At 40.0% G+C, this 15,398-nt stretch overlaps 1 protein-coding gene across 3 annotated transcripts in view; it reads left to right on the top strand.

Moving 5' to 3' along the window:
- Window positions 1-15,398, top strand: part of BVES (blood vessel epicardial substance) — a 36,492-nt gene that overhangs the window by 8,605 nt on the left and 12,489 nt on the right. For all 3 annotated transcript variants that reach the window (XM_025383545.1, XM_025383544.1, XM_025383543.1), the window contains exons 4-7: window positions 2,786-2,973; window positions 3,711-3,819; window positions 11,271-11,438; window positions 12,303-12,444. In XM_025383545.1, coding sequence (XP_025239330.1) covers window positions 2,786-2,973; window positions 3,711-3,819; window positions 11,271-11,438; window positions 12,303-12,444 — 607 coding nt within the window. The remainder of the gene's footprint in view (window positions 1-2,785; window positions 2,974-3,710; window positions 3,820-11,270; window positions 11,439-12,302; window positions 12,445-15,398) is intronic.

The following is a 15,398-nucleotide window of genomic DNA, read 5'->3' as shown; positions in this document are numbered from 1 at the left end:
TACAAATAGTTCATACTAGTTTTTAGTGTAATAACTATATATTTTTCTAATGCCCAAAATATTCATTTAAGGAAGTCACCAAATTTGGTGGGTTGCTACCAAAACACCAGTCTTTAATTTTTTTCTTTTCAACTCTGATTTATCTTGTTGTATTCCTTGATCATACCAAGAATAAAAATAGAATAGGAAAACAGCAGGGTCCTAGAAATCACCCCATATGTATTTACCGACTTCTCTAAGCACAGCAAACATTCAGTAAAGTAAAAGATATAATGCTTGCCTTAATCTTATGTTTGGGGCCAGATTTGCATGTAGAAAACTGTCAGAAAACAAGACGATTCATAGAAGATTCTAATTTGAATGATACAGATGATATATAATAGGCATTCAACTAGATTGTAACCTTGTCCAGACATAGTGACTCAGTCTGTGTTGTTTTGCTGTATTACTTAGTTTTCTCTAGGTTATACTATGTAATAAATCTCAATGATATGTAACAGCAAATGGGCTTTTTTCCTCACCCACCTTGTATCTTGACTCTGGCAGCTGTGTGTCAGCTGTGATTCTGTTCTATGCATCTCATTCATTTCAGGGTCTGTGCTGAAGCAGCAGGTTCTCTTTGGACCATGCATTGTCATGGCAGAGGGAAAAGTACTAGAGAGCAAAAGAGAAACACCCAATGTCTCTTAAAACTTTTGCTCAGAAGGGACATATATTGTTTCTGTTCACATTTCATTGGCAAAAACGAGTGACATGGCCAAGTTTGATAATATGGGGCATGGGGTGGAGTAAGGGGATGTACAGTCCTCTTACAGAGGTTGGGAGCAGTGAATAATTGGGAACAGTAATCTAACACACTTACTGTTGTATCCACTTTTCCTGTCGAACATGATTGGCACACAGTAGGTGCTCAAAAAAACCTTTAATGAGTAAATGCTTTCAAAGAGGAAAAGAATTAGGCCAAGTGAAGTGGCACATGCCTGTAATCCCAACACTTTGGGAAGCCTAGGTGGGTGGATCACCTGAGGTCAGGAGTTCAAGACCAGCCTGGCCAACATAGCAAAACCGTGTCTCTACTGAAAAATACAAAAATTAGCCGGCATGGTGGTGCACGCCTGGAGTCCCAGCTGCTCAGAGGCTGAGGCACAAGAATCGCTTGAACCCAGGAGGCTGAGGTTGCAGTGAGCCGAGATTGTGCCACTGCACTCCAGCCTGGATGACAGAGCGACACTCTTTGTCTAAAAAAAAAAAAAAAGAGGAAAATAATTAATAAGAGGGCTTCATGCGGCTGGGCGCCGTGGCTCATGCCTGTAATTCCAGCACTTTGGGAGGCCTAGGTTGGAAGATCACTTGAGCCCAGGAGTTCGAGACCAGCCTGTGCAACATAACAAGACCCTGTTTCTACAAAAAAATTTAAAAATCAGGTGGATGCAGTAGTACACACTGTTGTCCCAGCTTCTCGGGAAGATCACTGGATCCCAGGAGTTTGAGACTGCGGTGAGCTATGATCACACCACTGCACTCCAGCATAGGCTTCAGAATGAGACTCCGTCTCCAAAAAATAAATACATAAAAAGGGCTTAATCTGAGAGTTACGGGATGAGCCGATTATGAATAAATCATATTAAATGCTCATTACTAGAGGTTTGGAGTGGAAGAGGTGGATAATGATTGCATTTTCTGAATGTCAGAACTTGCTGGAACCCCAAATTTAAGGTTCAGAAGTTGCTAATGTGATCATAGCACCAAATAGGTAAATCACTTAGTATCTGTGCTTTTGTTTCTTCTCATACTATAAATCTACTTTTTTGAAAAATATAAATGCTGGATTTTCCTCACAATGAAACAGCAGGACAAGTAGGAGCATTGCAAATGCTACAGTGACATCAGGTTGGAGCAGCTGTCATGATCCGAGTCTATAGGCTTCATATCGTGCCTGCCAGAGATACAGTGCAGTATGGTTTTCCATCCACCTAATTAGTGTGACTTCCAGAGACTAATGCTGGGCCCAAAGATGGGGCATGACCTGGGCTTTGGAGAATCTGACAACAAAAATTATTAAGCCATTTTGTTTTTCTCTTCCTCCAGTAGCCAGCCTTATTTGCCAGTGGGTTCTCCATTTTACAGAGTTCATTTTAGCTTAGGATGAAACTTCTACACTAACACTCTTACACCCTTTTATTTTTCCTTCACTTTCCTTGAGAGTACATAAATGTGAAGCAGTGATTGCAGCTGTACATTTTTGTTTTTCTATATTGGTGCATTAAGTAATTACATGGAGATAAAATGCTTAATGTATGTGTTACTTTTGTAAATTTGTTTCCTCATTGATTCCTATTTTGTGTGTTTATTTTCTTGCTGCCATATTTAAAAGTTAGTAAATTTTGTGTGTGTGTGAAACAAAAGGTTTCACAGAAAAGTTTTCTGTTATTTATAGAAGGTGCTAAGGTTAGGAAGGTGAATGTTGTGACAACATTCAAAACCTAAACAGTTGCAAAACCTAAACAGGCTGCTCTCAAACTCTTGGACTCAAGTGATCCTCCCACTTCAGCCTCCCAAAGTGCCAGAACTACAGGCATGAACCACCTCACATGACCTAACCGTACCCTTTTAGGATCTAAAGTATAAACTTCTCTCACCATTTCACTTGCTGTGTAAGATTCTGTTGGCCTCAATACAGAAGGGTGATGGTATATATCAAAGATTTGTTTATTCTGACCACAGAGGTCAGTGTTTTGGGGTTGCTGCTGCTTTGGTACAGCATCTAGTCATTGCTGCATTTCAGGTGAAGATTGAAAAGGAACTCAGTGGCATCTACCGGCGGTTGTTTGAACCACTCCGTGTGTCTCCAGATTTGTTCAGAAGACTAACTGGACAGTTTTGCATGATCCAAACCTTGAAAAAGGGCCAGACTTATGCTGCAGAGGATAAAACCTCAGTTGATGACCGTCTGAGTATTCTCTTAAAGGGAAAGTAAGTGTTCTGTGGAAATCACAATTTCTAGTTTACCTTTAATTTTTTCATGGCCTCCGGGAAGGAAATGAATGGAAGGAAATGTTGCCAGTGAATGGAGGAAGCAGTCACAGAATTTGTTGTTGGTGGAATTTTATGCTACAACTACACTTTACAACGCCGCAGAGCAACATGTTAAAGCCAGGTTGAATGTACCGCTCTGAATCTTGATGTCAGGATTTTCAATTGCAAATATTTTAACCATTTTTGACCTTTTATTAAAAATGAATGAGTCAAAATTGAAGTGGATTTAAATTAGACATTGATATTCAAAAAGCCTATGCATGCTTCAGAGTTAATTTGTCTTGAATATCACAAAAATGCAACTTCTAGGAATATCAGCCTTTCGGGGAGAGAGTCAGTCTCTGTTGTGCTGGCATTGTTATTAATGACACCTCTTTCCCTCTCAGAAGTGTCCCAGCTAGAGTAACAGATTATATGGTCACTTCCATTAGACGAGCAATAGTTACCACTAGATGGCATACATCTGACTCAATATTGGACACTGTTTTTTTCCTTTTTCCAACGTTATTTTTTGAAATACTTGTGCCTTAAGAAGTGCTTTTAGTTCTGTCCATCATCTGTGGAATTTTAAAAACTGTACTACAAAATAAAATCGCATAAGATTATAGCAGTTTTAAGGATCATGATGGTATTTGTGAAATATTGCTTTTATTAACATTAATTTCTGTTATCAGAATGAAGGTCTCCTATCGAGGACATTTTCTGCATAACATTTACCCCTGTGCCTTTATAGATTCTCCTGAATTTAGATCAACTCAGATGCACAAAGGTGAAAAATTCCAGGTACGTTTTCACATGATTTTTAAGGAGATTGAAGCTAGTTTGCATCTCATTCAGAATCCAGAGGATATTAATAGAAACACAGCTATGAGTTATTGGGGAAAAGAAATAAGTTTACCATAGGGCATGTATAGTATTGTCTCTCTTTTTTTTTTTTTTTTTTTGAGACGGAGTCTCGCACTGTTGCCCAGGCTGGAGTGCAGTGGTGCAATCTCAGCTAACTGCAAGCTCCGCCTCCCGGGTTCATGCCGTCGTCCTGCCTCAGCCTCCTGAGTAGCTGAAAGTACAGGCACCCACCACCATGCCTGGCTAATTTTTTGTATTTTTAGTAGAGAGGGGGTTTCACCGTGTTAGCCAGGATGGTCTCACTCTCCTGACCTCGTGATCTGCACGCCTCAGCTTCCCAAAGTGCTGGGATTACAGGCGTGAGTCACCACATCTGGCCTAAAAAATACTGTATATATTATATGTACAGAAAATGTTCTAGAAAGATATATTCTAATTTTGTCATAATGTTATTTATAGACTGTGTTTGATTGCTTTTTTAAACTTTTTTTTCTTATTTGAATTTTTATAAGTTTTTCTATAGAAAACATCTTATGCTTTATTAGCAAAAAGGAAAATGTGAGTTGTAGATAGTGTTCTTAAACTATGTAATTCACATTTATTGGGGAAAACCAGAAAACTGGCTTCGCCTTAGGGAATTTATTTTGTTAATTCTTATGAAAGAAATCTAATCACTAAACTCTTTTGTACTTAATGAATATGTTTAAGGGTAAAGAATGAAGTTCTTCATGATGGCAGTAATTTGAACGTGGACTACTTAGTGTGATTCCTTTTGTGTTAAAACAAATTACTCTGGCTGGGCGCGGTGGCTCACGCCTGTAATCCTAGCCCTTTGGGAGGCCGAGGCGGGCGGATCACGAGGTCAGGAGATCGAGACCATCCTGGCTAACATGGCGAAACTCCGTCTCTACTAAAAATACAAAAAATTAGCCAGGCATGCTAGCAGGCGCCTGCAATCCCAGCTACTCCGGAGGCTGGGGCAGGAGAATGGCGTGAACCCGGGAGGCAGAGCTGCAGTGAGCCAAGATCGCGCCACTGCACTCCAGCCTAGGCAACAGAGCGAGACTCTGTCTCAAAAACAAACAAACAAACAAACAAAAAAAAACACAAATTGCTCCATTACGTGGCACTTTGTTCTGATTCTTTCTGTAAGTGTCCAGCCCTCCTATTATATTCATTCACCTTGTTATTGGAAGAAAATTAACCAAGAAAATAAATGGGTGAGGGTTTCCTTTAGTCTCAGCCTCTGGATTAACAGCAGTAAGGAAATATCTTGAGAATGGGATTGTTTATGGGCAAGAAGGTAAATCTATTTAGGTAAGAAATGGAAATAAAGAGGCTATTACTACCTGAGGGAGGTTGAAATGTTAGTGTTTCTTGATGACAGTCTTATTTTAGAATCTCATTTTGAGATGCTATACAATTTGGGATGCAACAAAAGTGGAGATAAAAGAACATTTACAGACATACAGTTTAGTTTGTATCATTTACGATGGTTTCAGCCCTGCCCTGCTCCCGCCCTTCCTGAATAACTGGCCTGAGTAATCATGGAGCTTGTTCGTTACGTGCATTTACTAAAAGGTTGCATATAGATTCACTGTTATGAAACGTTCTTCCCAAGCTGGCTGGGCTTACAATACAGAAGGAGACAGCTAATGCTGTGTCCTCGTCCTCACTACACTCTCACCTTGTTTTGAGGGTCAGCTTTGCTGTGAGATTTATGTTCTTATTTTATCTTTAATCACCACCATCTACAGACTGATGCAGGACCACATCTTTTTTCTCGCCTTCTTTCCTGTGACCTTTTTACACTTTCTTCTTCCAAAGTCCAACATTTATTGCCTATATTTCTTTTGCCTGTGTATAGTAGTAGGTCGTTGTGTGTGATAACTCTGTGTATAGTAGCAGGTCATTTTGTGTGATAACTATCTCATATAATCCTGAAGAGACTGGGATTTGAGGATGGGGTGGGAATTGAACCTGCTTTGTTTCCAAAATCAAAGTGGTCCCCAAGAGGCCAGAAATACTATTATACTATCTTTTCCACTGGACTTCAGATTATGTTTATAATTAAGTCAACAAAAAGGAATTCCTACCACTAGCTACAGTTCTCTTTCTTCTTGGGGACTAGGAATTGGATTTTGGTAGTTGAGAGTTGTTCCCAGTAATTATAATAAAGATTCCAAAAACATGACCAAAATTTTATAGTACCATAGCTTGGTGAAGAAAATGTATTCAGCTTTTCCTAATGCCAGTCAGCTTTTCTCTGCATAGAGTCTCGTGTGGCATTTCCTGATTGGCCAGTAGATTAAAACTAGCATCATCAAGCCTGTGTCCTGTATAGCTGGAACCATCAGAGTAAGCCCTTGGGAGAGACTGTACTTTGATTGTTTACAAAATGCTCCTGTTGGCAGATCCTCGAGAGTAATAAATAGCTGTTACACATCTGTGTAGGAGTATGTATATTGCCACTTACCCATGCAAGTTCCCAAATGAAAAATGTCACATTCCCCCAGAGCCAACTTCTCACTACCTGTGCCGATGGCAGAGGACGCTTGAAATCATCAGCCATCAGACTTCTTCACCCTCACACTTTTTAGCTGCCAAGCTCATCCTTCCCTAACTCTGACCAGTTAAACGTGTTAGATGAGGAGCTACTTCCTTTGAATTTCTCTTTCTTTAAATTCGTTCTGTGGTCAGGGTGCTCATGAATTGTACAATAGGATGAAAAGGAGGAAAGAGAACGCAAGTGGACTCAATGACTGTCCCTTGAGATTGCACAACAGGTGTTGCTCAGGTAAATATGTAGTAATTATCATGATAATAAGCATAGCGATAGAGCTGAGACAACAGATTCTGAACTTACAGTTTGTTATCCCTAGGAACTTATAGTGATTTTGGTACTTATAGCCCAGAGTTGCTGTTTATAAGTATTGATAGAATCTTGAGTATTATTATTACAAAAGATAAAAGTAGGCTGGGTGTGGCGGCCCACGCCTGTAATCCTGGCACTTTGGGAGGCCCAGGTGGGTGGATCACCTGAGGTCAGATGTTTGAGACCAGCCTGTCCAACATGGTGAAACCTCATGTCTACTAAAAATACAAAAATTGGCCGGGCATGGTGGCAGGTCCCTGTAATCCCAGCTACTCAGGAGGCTGAGGCAGGAGAATCGCTTGAACCCGGGAGGCAGAGGCTGAGGCAGGAGAATCGCTTGAACCCAGGAGACCAAGATAACGCCACCGCACTCCAGCCTGGGCGACAGAGTGAGACTCCATCTCGGAAAAAAAAAAAAAAGATAAAAGTAGTGTTTTATTTGGTTTCTTCTTCTTTATGTAGATGTTTTATATTAAGTGAGCTTTACTGTTTACAAGCTTTTCTTTTGTATTCTATCTCATGCTGCTGCCTTCCCATAGCCAATAGCATGTCCTGGTGTTGCAAAGCCCAAAAATCAAAGTTTTACTGACTTTAAGGAGAGAGGAATGTCTTGCAGGTATATGTCCATGCTCTTGTAAAAGAAATGAACACTAAGTTTTAATGATATTGAAAGAAAACATTATCTTAATATTAACTAAATATTTTGGTGGAGCTGCGAAGCGATTTCCTCTGCCACTTTTGAATCTGTGTTATTTTAGTGCTTAGGAGAACTCAGTCAGCATCAGTGGAATAGACCACTTCTAGGATATTTTAGTGTTTGGTGTATGAAATGCAGTATGATGCATGCAAAAAGTATTAAATGATTTCCTCAGGACAGTCAGCCAGTCCTATTGCCACACTGCGGTTTCTGATTCTAGCACAGGTGGCAGATCCCTCAGAGACCTTTGTTTCCAGCAGTGGAGCCCAGTGTCTTCTCTTTACGACAGGCTGTAGAATTGGTTTGGAATCCAAAGGGAGGAACTGATCCAGTATCTTGCGGTAATCATGGCAAACCTGTTTGCAAATGCTTAGTCTAATTCTCGACCTGAAAGATGTCCTTTTATGTCTGCTGTTGCCATATTTGCTTTTATTTCTTCAGTAAAATTCTTCACAAGGACATAAGCATAGCACTGCTGAAATGCCTAATAAGAAGTAAATTTATTTTATGGAAACTTTTAAAATTCTTATATTGCTTTATAAGATATTCTCATAAACAATACACTTTGCTTGACTGTTGTGACAGGAAATCATTAAATAAAACTGTCTATTTGGTAGAAATGAAGCATTAGGTATCAAGTAAAATGACCTCAGTCAGCACTTAACTGCTGGCTTCCAACTAAATCCATGTTTTTATGGGCCTGTAAGTTACTCATATGAACTAAGTATAGCTTATTATTTGAATACTGTTATTTTATATTCAATAATAACTTAAACAGGCCCAAAGTAATTTTTTAACCATCAATAAAAAGTGAATTTGCTAAGGAAATTACAGTGTCATCGTAAAAGTTTCATTGCTTCGGTGGAAACTTGAGGTAATTCAGATGGCTGAAGAAAAAGTTAACGGCCTTATGTATCATCTAAATATAATTTCTTCATCTTCTAGATGATTTGCATCTCATCTTTTAACTGCTTCTCCCGCTGTTTTCCAGAGTCCGGGGTGACATCTTTGCCCAACAAAGGGACGTCAGTCCCAACTGTCTTTAGCGCTTGGGTGCTTGGCTGGGGCCTCATGAGGACCCCATGCTCACTCTTCTGTTATTACGCCAGGAGTATTTTTCAGCTGCCTTCCATTTATGCACCCGCCTCATACCATTTGTGGGAATTCCCCAGGGGCAGTTGGCTTCTACTCCTCTTCCTGTAAATCGTGCCATGTTTTTGATCCTGTTTCTTTATTAGCAGCCTCCTCCACTAGAATACAGGCTTCGTGGCATGTGTTCAGCCGTTCTTTGCATGAGGGGCTCTTGTGGACTGCACAGCCAACGTCGTAGTCACTAGGCAGAAATACTTTCTATGAAATGGTATTGATGAGTATTGGGTATATCGGGTAGATTTTGACCTGGTGGGAAAATACATTTGGGCTGAAAGTCAAAAGTGCTCACAGTACCACTAATTTTTTTTTTTTTTTTTTTTGAGATGAAGTCTCACTCTGTCCCCTAGGCTGGAGTGCAGCGGCGCCATCTCGGCTCACTGCAAGCTCCACCTCCCAGTTCAAGGGATTATTGTGCCTCAGCCTCTTGAATAGCTGGGATTACAGGCACCTGCCACCACGCCTGGCTAATTTTTTGTACTTTTAGTAGAGACGGGGTTTCACCATGTTGGCCCAGGCTGATCTCGAGCTCCTGGCCTCAAGTGATCTGCCCATCTCAGCCTCCCAAGTTAGCTGGGACTATAGGCACATGCCAGCAGGCCCGGCTAATTTTTGTATGTTTTGTAGAGCCACTCTACCACTAATTAATATGTGTTTGTGAGTTTTTTGGTCCTTCGCATTTGGCATCTGAAAAATGGAGAATAATATTACTTGTCTTATTTTAAACAGACTTTTGAGGATCCACTTACATGATAGATATGAAAGCACCTTAAAGTTTAAAAGTACATATACAAAGTGAGTGGCATTATGTGCGACTGTCACCCCCTAGTCATTCTCGACCACTTTCCCCTGTTCTATAGTTGTCAGAACACTTACTGCCACCTGAAATGGTCATATTTCTTTATTAATTATCATCCTTCTCCACTAGAATGTAAGCTTCATGGGGCAAGCGTCTTGTCTTTCTTGTTCACCATTGTAACTTCATACCTTGAAGAGTATCTAGCATAAAGTACATGTATAGTAATGTGTATCGAAAGAATGAATGAAATTTAGTGTTTCATCAAGTCTCAGACACTGATGCATTTCTTAAAAACAAATCCGTTTGGTTTTGGAAATTTCTACTTTTGATATAGTAAAAAAACACAAGCTTTTTTTCCTAGGAACCTTGACACCACTTTTTAAAGTAGCCAGACATTCTTAATTTGCCAACGATCAGATTTCAGCTTGTTGAAGTAAGGAGACAAGCTGGGTTTTTCGTTTTCTGTCTTGGTAGACGTACATACCCCCTTGTCCTCTGAAATGTGTTTACTTTTGTGACAAAAGGGACAGAGCTTCTTTGGAAACATTTGCTCTGAGGCTCAGCTACGACTGGATGTCAGTTTAACAAACCTTTTATTAGGACAGACATTGGTTTTTGCCTTCTACAGTATTTGTGTTCATTTGTTTTGTTTTTGTTTTTGAGATGAGGTCTCGTGCTGTCACCCAGGGATCTTCTGCTGCCACTGTATGATCGAGTGTAGTTGTGTGATCATGGTTCACTACAGCCTCGACCTTCCTGGGCTCAGGTGATCCTCCCACCTCAGCCTCCCAAGTAACTGGGACTACAGGCACATGCCACCATGTCCAGCTAATTTGTGTATGTTTTGTAGAGCCAGGGTTTTGCCATGTCGTGTGTTCATTTGCTTAAGTCCTTCATACAATAGTCATGCATTGAGCACCACTCCATGTTGGAAGTCAGGCATTCAGACAGACATGAAGATAGACAATCCCTGGCTTCACAGTGCTTAGAACAGGCAGATTTGTCAACTGATGAGCTTGGATTTAATGATAAGATTTAAGCCATAATGAAGCTTACAGGAGTGTTAACTGATAGAAGAGGACTACATGGGAGGAAGGGCTTCCTGACACTGAGTTGTGAGGACATGGCCCCTCACTCTGGCAGAGGGATTTATTTGAGGGATGCTTGAGCTCTGTGTTGTGCAGTTATAGTACCTTTCTGCTTTCCTATGTACAATACTGAAGGAAAGGGGGTATGATTTCCAGTTCTGAGCTAATTCAGGGTTGTCTGTGAATATCTCGAATGGGCTACCCTGGATCTAACCTTGAAATGTGACACTCGAGAAACACCTATGACAGAAGGACCCTCACCAACCATATTCATCAGCAACAGCCGGGGGCCCTTGAAGTTTTCTCAGTCTTTAGTGTATATTTGCAGAGTTGGATGGGCAGAAGGTCTTCCATCTATAACTTGCCTCATGAATCTTACCTCAGTTCATCTGCTTGAAGCTGTATTTTTGAACTTCATTGTAATGTACAGGGTGTAAAGAAATATTTCATGTAAGTCATATGTCCAGTGGCATCCTCAGTTGAATACATGCTCTGGCAGCGGTAACAATACAATGGCCATTCTTCTGTCACCAGACCTCACAAAACAAAACAACAATGAAACCCAGAGGATTTGCTTTTATTTAGTCTGCAGATTGCTTTTGTAAAAACATAATTTTATACATATAGAAGCTTGTGTGCATTAAGTCTTAATTTAATTTGACAAATCATTGCTATAATAATGTACACTAAATCATTCCTACTTTTCTCTTCTAAATCACTGTAGTCATAATTCATATACATAGAAGTACTTTATTCTTTGCATGCTTGTTTCTTTGGCAGGTCACCATTATTGCAGACGATAACTGCAGATTTTTATGCTGGTCGAGGGAAAGATTAACATACTTTCTGGAATCAGAACCTTTCTTGTATGAAATCTTTAGGTATCTTATTGGAAAAGACATTACAAATAAGCTCTACTCATTGAATGATCCCACCTTAAATGATAAAGTAAGTGTTTTCTGAGTTTATTTTGTTAAATAAATATGTATATGAGGTATATTTCACTTTATGAAATATGTTTTCCTGAATTTTTAGTAACTAGTCATATGTTAAATGCACTGGGGATACTTGTAATCTTGAGAGGAGAAAGTATTTTGTAATGATTAGATTTGCTGTTACTTAGTAAGGAGTCTATAACTGTCAGGGACTAGTGTTTATGGTGATAAGGCACCCTCTTCATCAAGAGCATGTTGAGAAAGATGGTAAAGGAGTAAGAGGGGGTAGAGGATGGAGTAGGTTAGGGAGGACAGGGCAGCTGGAGGTGTGCAGACAGAGAAAGGCTGACAGACCCCAGCAATCAGGAAGTTGGCCTTCGAACCCTGCTGCCTTCCAGTCTTGCATATCTTCAGGTCAGGCCAGAAGGTGAAAAGAGAGGTGTAGAGCTGCACAGATCGTCAACAGTTTGCAATTTGATCTTAATTTTCCCGTATCTTTTTGGAAAGAAAATGATTAGAAGAGAGAATTTTTAAAAACGTCATTTCTCTGATAAGTACTGTTACCCAGTGACAATTGAGTATATGTGCCCTTTCAAAATCATCTTGTCTGGGCTGTTTATCAAATTAAGCTGGTGCTTATTTCAGTTAATGATTTAGCTTATTATAAATAGGCTACTAAGTATATTTGATTTTTTATAATATATTTATAGTAATAACTAATAATAAAAATCATAGCTTATGTTTATTGGTCACCTAATATGTATCGGTATTCTTTTTTTATGCCCTGGCATATTTCTCGGAAAAGTACATGCTGCTTAAATGGAATATATGATTCAACTCCCGTAAATCTCAGAAAGCTTAAAACTTTGCTTTGTAGAAAGCCAAAAAGCTGGAACATCAGCTCAGCCTCTGCACACAGATCTCCATGTTGGAAATGAGGAACAGTATAGCCAGCTCCAGTGACAGTGACGACGGCTTGCATCAGTTTCTTCGGGGTACCTCCAGCATGTCCTCTCTTCGTAAGTTATCCCAAAACTGATACTACTCCAGAGTTCTGATGGGTATCTCTGGACATAGACAAATGACAACTTTGATTAGAAAAATAACTTTGCAGGTAACTATTTGGCAACCTAAAGGTAACAATAAAAACAATCAAATTTTGTTTAGCATTTCCCCCATATTGCGTATGAGCTAAAAGCCAGCTTTAGAACTCTTATTTCTGTTTCAGAAATTGTTCACTGGTTTTGCCATATACTTTGCTTAAATAGTGGCTCACCAGCTGGGCACGGTGGCTTATGCCTATAATCCCAGCACTTTGGGAGGCTGAGGTGGGCAAATCACAAGGTCAGGAGATCAAGACCATCCTGACTAATACGGTGAAACCCCATCTCTACTAAAAATACAAAAAAAAAAAAAATAGCTGGGCATGGTGGTGGGCACCTGTAGTCCCAGCTACTAGGGAGGCTGAGGCAGGAGAATGGCGTGAACCTGGGAGGTGGAGCCTGCAGTGAGCCGAGATTGCATCACTGCACTCCAGCCTGGGCAACAGAGCAAGATTCTGTCTCAAAAAAAAAAAAAAAAATAGTGGCTCACCAGAATACTCTTAAAGAGTTCACATGGTTTGGTTTTGTTGCTTTCGTTTTGTTTGGTTTTGTTGCTATTTGGTTTTGTTACGTTCATGACTTTAGTTAGAGTGAAAGTCTAGACCCAGAAATGTTTTGAAAAATGGTAGACAAATAAATGCTGGATGTTCTGCTGCTGGCTGGTTATCTCAGTATGAGTGCCATGAGTTAAAAAGTGATTGGGAACTGGAATATTCCCAAAGATGAAGGAGATCACTAAACACCCTTGTGAGTTACCTCATTCACACACCTGCCCAGAGGCACATTTTCCAGGATTCTTCCATAGTTTAGATTGTTTCAAAACATTTTAAGTAGCACAAACAACCAGGATGTTGAAAATTAGTAAGTAAAATGAGAAAAACTAAATTAAGCATTAAATGCTTAATATTAAGAATTAGTCTAAGAATGATAGTATAAAAACTTTGAACAAATTCATATGAAATAGCAAAAAGGCAGACATTCTTCCATTGCATGAATTAAAAACTATTTGTATTTCCAATTGTATTTTAAACCAAATTAACTTTTAAAAAATGCAAACACATTAAATAATTCTTTATTTAAATGGATCTTGTAACTTTGTATGCCTTAGATAAGTTAGATTGGGGATTTTAAGTATTACATAGTCAGGAGAGGCTGGAATTTACAAGGCCATATAATTGGTGTGTAGGAAAGAAAAAACTTTACCTCTTCCCTTTTAGGGTTGTTTTTGGGCTGGACCTGAGAATTAAATTGACATAAGACAGATTAACAAGAGAAAAGGATACACATTTGATACAAGTTGTGTGAGTTTGTGTTAAAAGCTCATACAGGTTTTACATGGCACAAAAGCTTTCATAAGGAAATGAAGACCTGAAAAAGCTATTAAACAGTTTATAGTGAATTGGACAAAGAATAGTAAGTTGTGAAAAAGCAACTATATTATGCTGGAAGACTTGAAGACAAAAGAGTTATTTTAATAAAGGCTTGTACAGAATTCTGTCTGCCTCAACATCTTGATGATAAGAATGTCGTTTTCCTTCTAATATTTTTGGAGGTCACCTTTCATACAAGAATTTCATCTCCTGTTTTTTTTTTTTTGTTTTTTTTTTTTGGTGGGGTTGGGAGATTGTTTTGTTTGTTTGTTTGTTTTTGTGTTTGTTTTTGTTTTTGAGGCAGGGTTGCTTTTTGTCACCCAGGCTGGAGTGCAGTGGCACAATTACAGGTCACTGCAGCCTTGAACTCCTGGGCTCAAGGGAACTTTGTCTCTATAAAAATAAAAAAAAATTGCTGGGCGTCGTGGTGCAGGCCTGTAGTCCTAACTACTCAACAGGCTGAGGCAGGAGGATCCCACCTGCCTCGGCCTCCCAAAGTGCTGGGATTTCAGGCGTGAGCCACTGCACCTGGCCTGCATAGTAACTTTTGGAAGATATTAACTAAAGCTTACATGAAGGTCGGGAGCTGCACTTCCCTGCTCTTGGGACTCAGCCAAAGGACCAGCTGCCATCTGGGTCATTGCCATTGTAACTGCAGAGGGAAGACAGTGGTGGCAGATTTACAAGATGGCTGTTAAAGCTCCTGCTCCAAAGGAGCAAGTAGCTCTTCCGTGCGTGTTCTTTGGGCCACAGAAGTCACTTGCCAGAACCAACATCAATGGATAGATCATTTAACCCTCCTGCAGGGCTATGAAGGGGCTAATGAGAAACAAAGCAGGTGGAAAGCTGGACTATAACACAGTCTACTATAGCAGGTGTTATGTCATTTTACAGATGAGGAAATTGGGAATATGAGATGTCATTCACTTGCTCCTCTTCCATAGTGACTGGTTCTGCAATACAAACCTAGGGATCCCGTCTGATTCCAAAGCTCGTGTTTGGCCAGGCACAGGGCCTCACACCTGTAGTCTCAGCACTTCGGGAGGTTGAGGCTGGAGGATCGCTTGAGCCCAAGAGTTCAAGACTAGCCTGGGCAACATAATAAGACCCCTTCTCTACAAAAAAATTAAAGAATTATCCAGGCATGGTGATACACGTCTGTGATTTCATCTTCTTGGGAGGCTGAGGTGAGAGGATTGCTTGAGCCAGGGAAGTCAAGGTTGCAGTGAGCCATAATTGAGCCACTGCACCGAAGCCTGGGTGACAGAGTGAGACCCTGTATCAAAAAGAAAAAAGAAAAAGAAAAACAGAAGCTCATGCTTGTAGACCAGATTACCTCTGTGGTTTTTTTAAATGCACGTAACGGTTGACTTGTGTTTTTAGATGTACAGGTCACCTTCACATCTGTTCTTGCATTTGAACCTGACAGCTATGTGAGCTAGGCACAGGAGCTGTTATTATTTGCCTCCTTGCAGATGAGTCCACCTAGAGTTGGTGAAG

This window comes from Theropithecus gelada, chromosome 4 (assembly GCF_003255815.1).
Source record: "Theropithecus gelada isolate Dixy chromosome 4, Tgel_1.0, whole genome shotgun sequence".
Lineage (NCBI taxonomy): Eukaryota > Metazoa > Chordata > Mammalia > Primates > Cercopithecidae > Theropithecus > Theropithecus gelada.
Note: the sequence above shows the minus strand (reverse complement) of the source record. Positions and strands in the feature narration are given on the sequence as shown.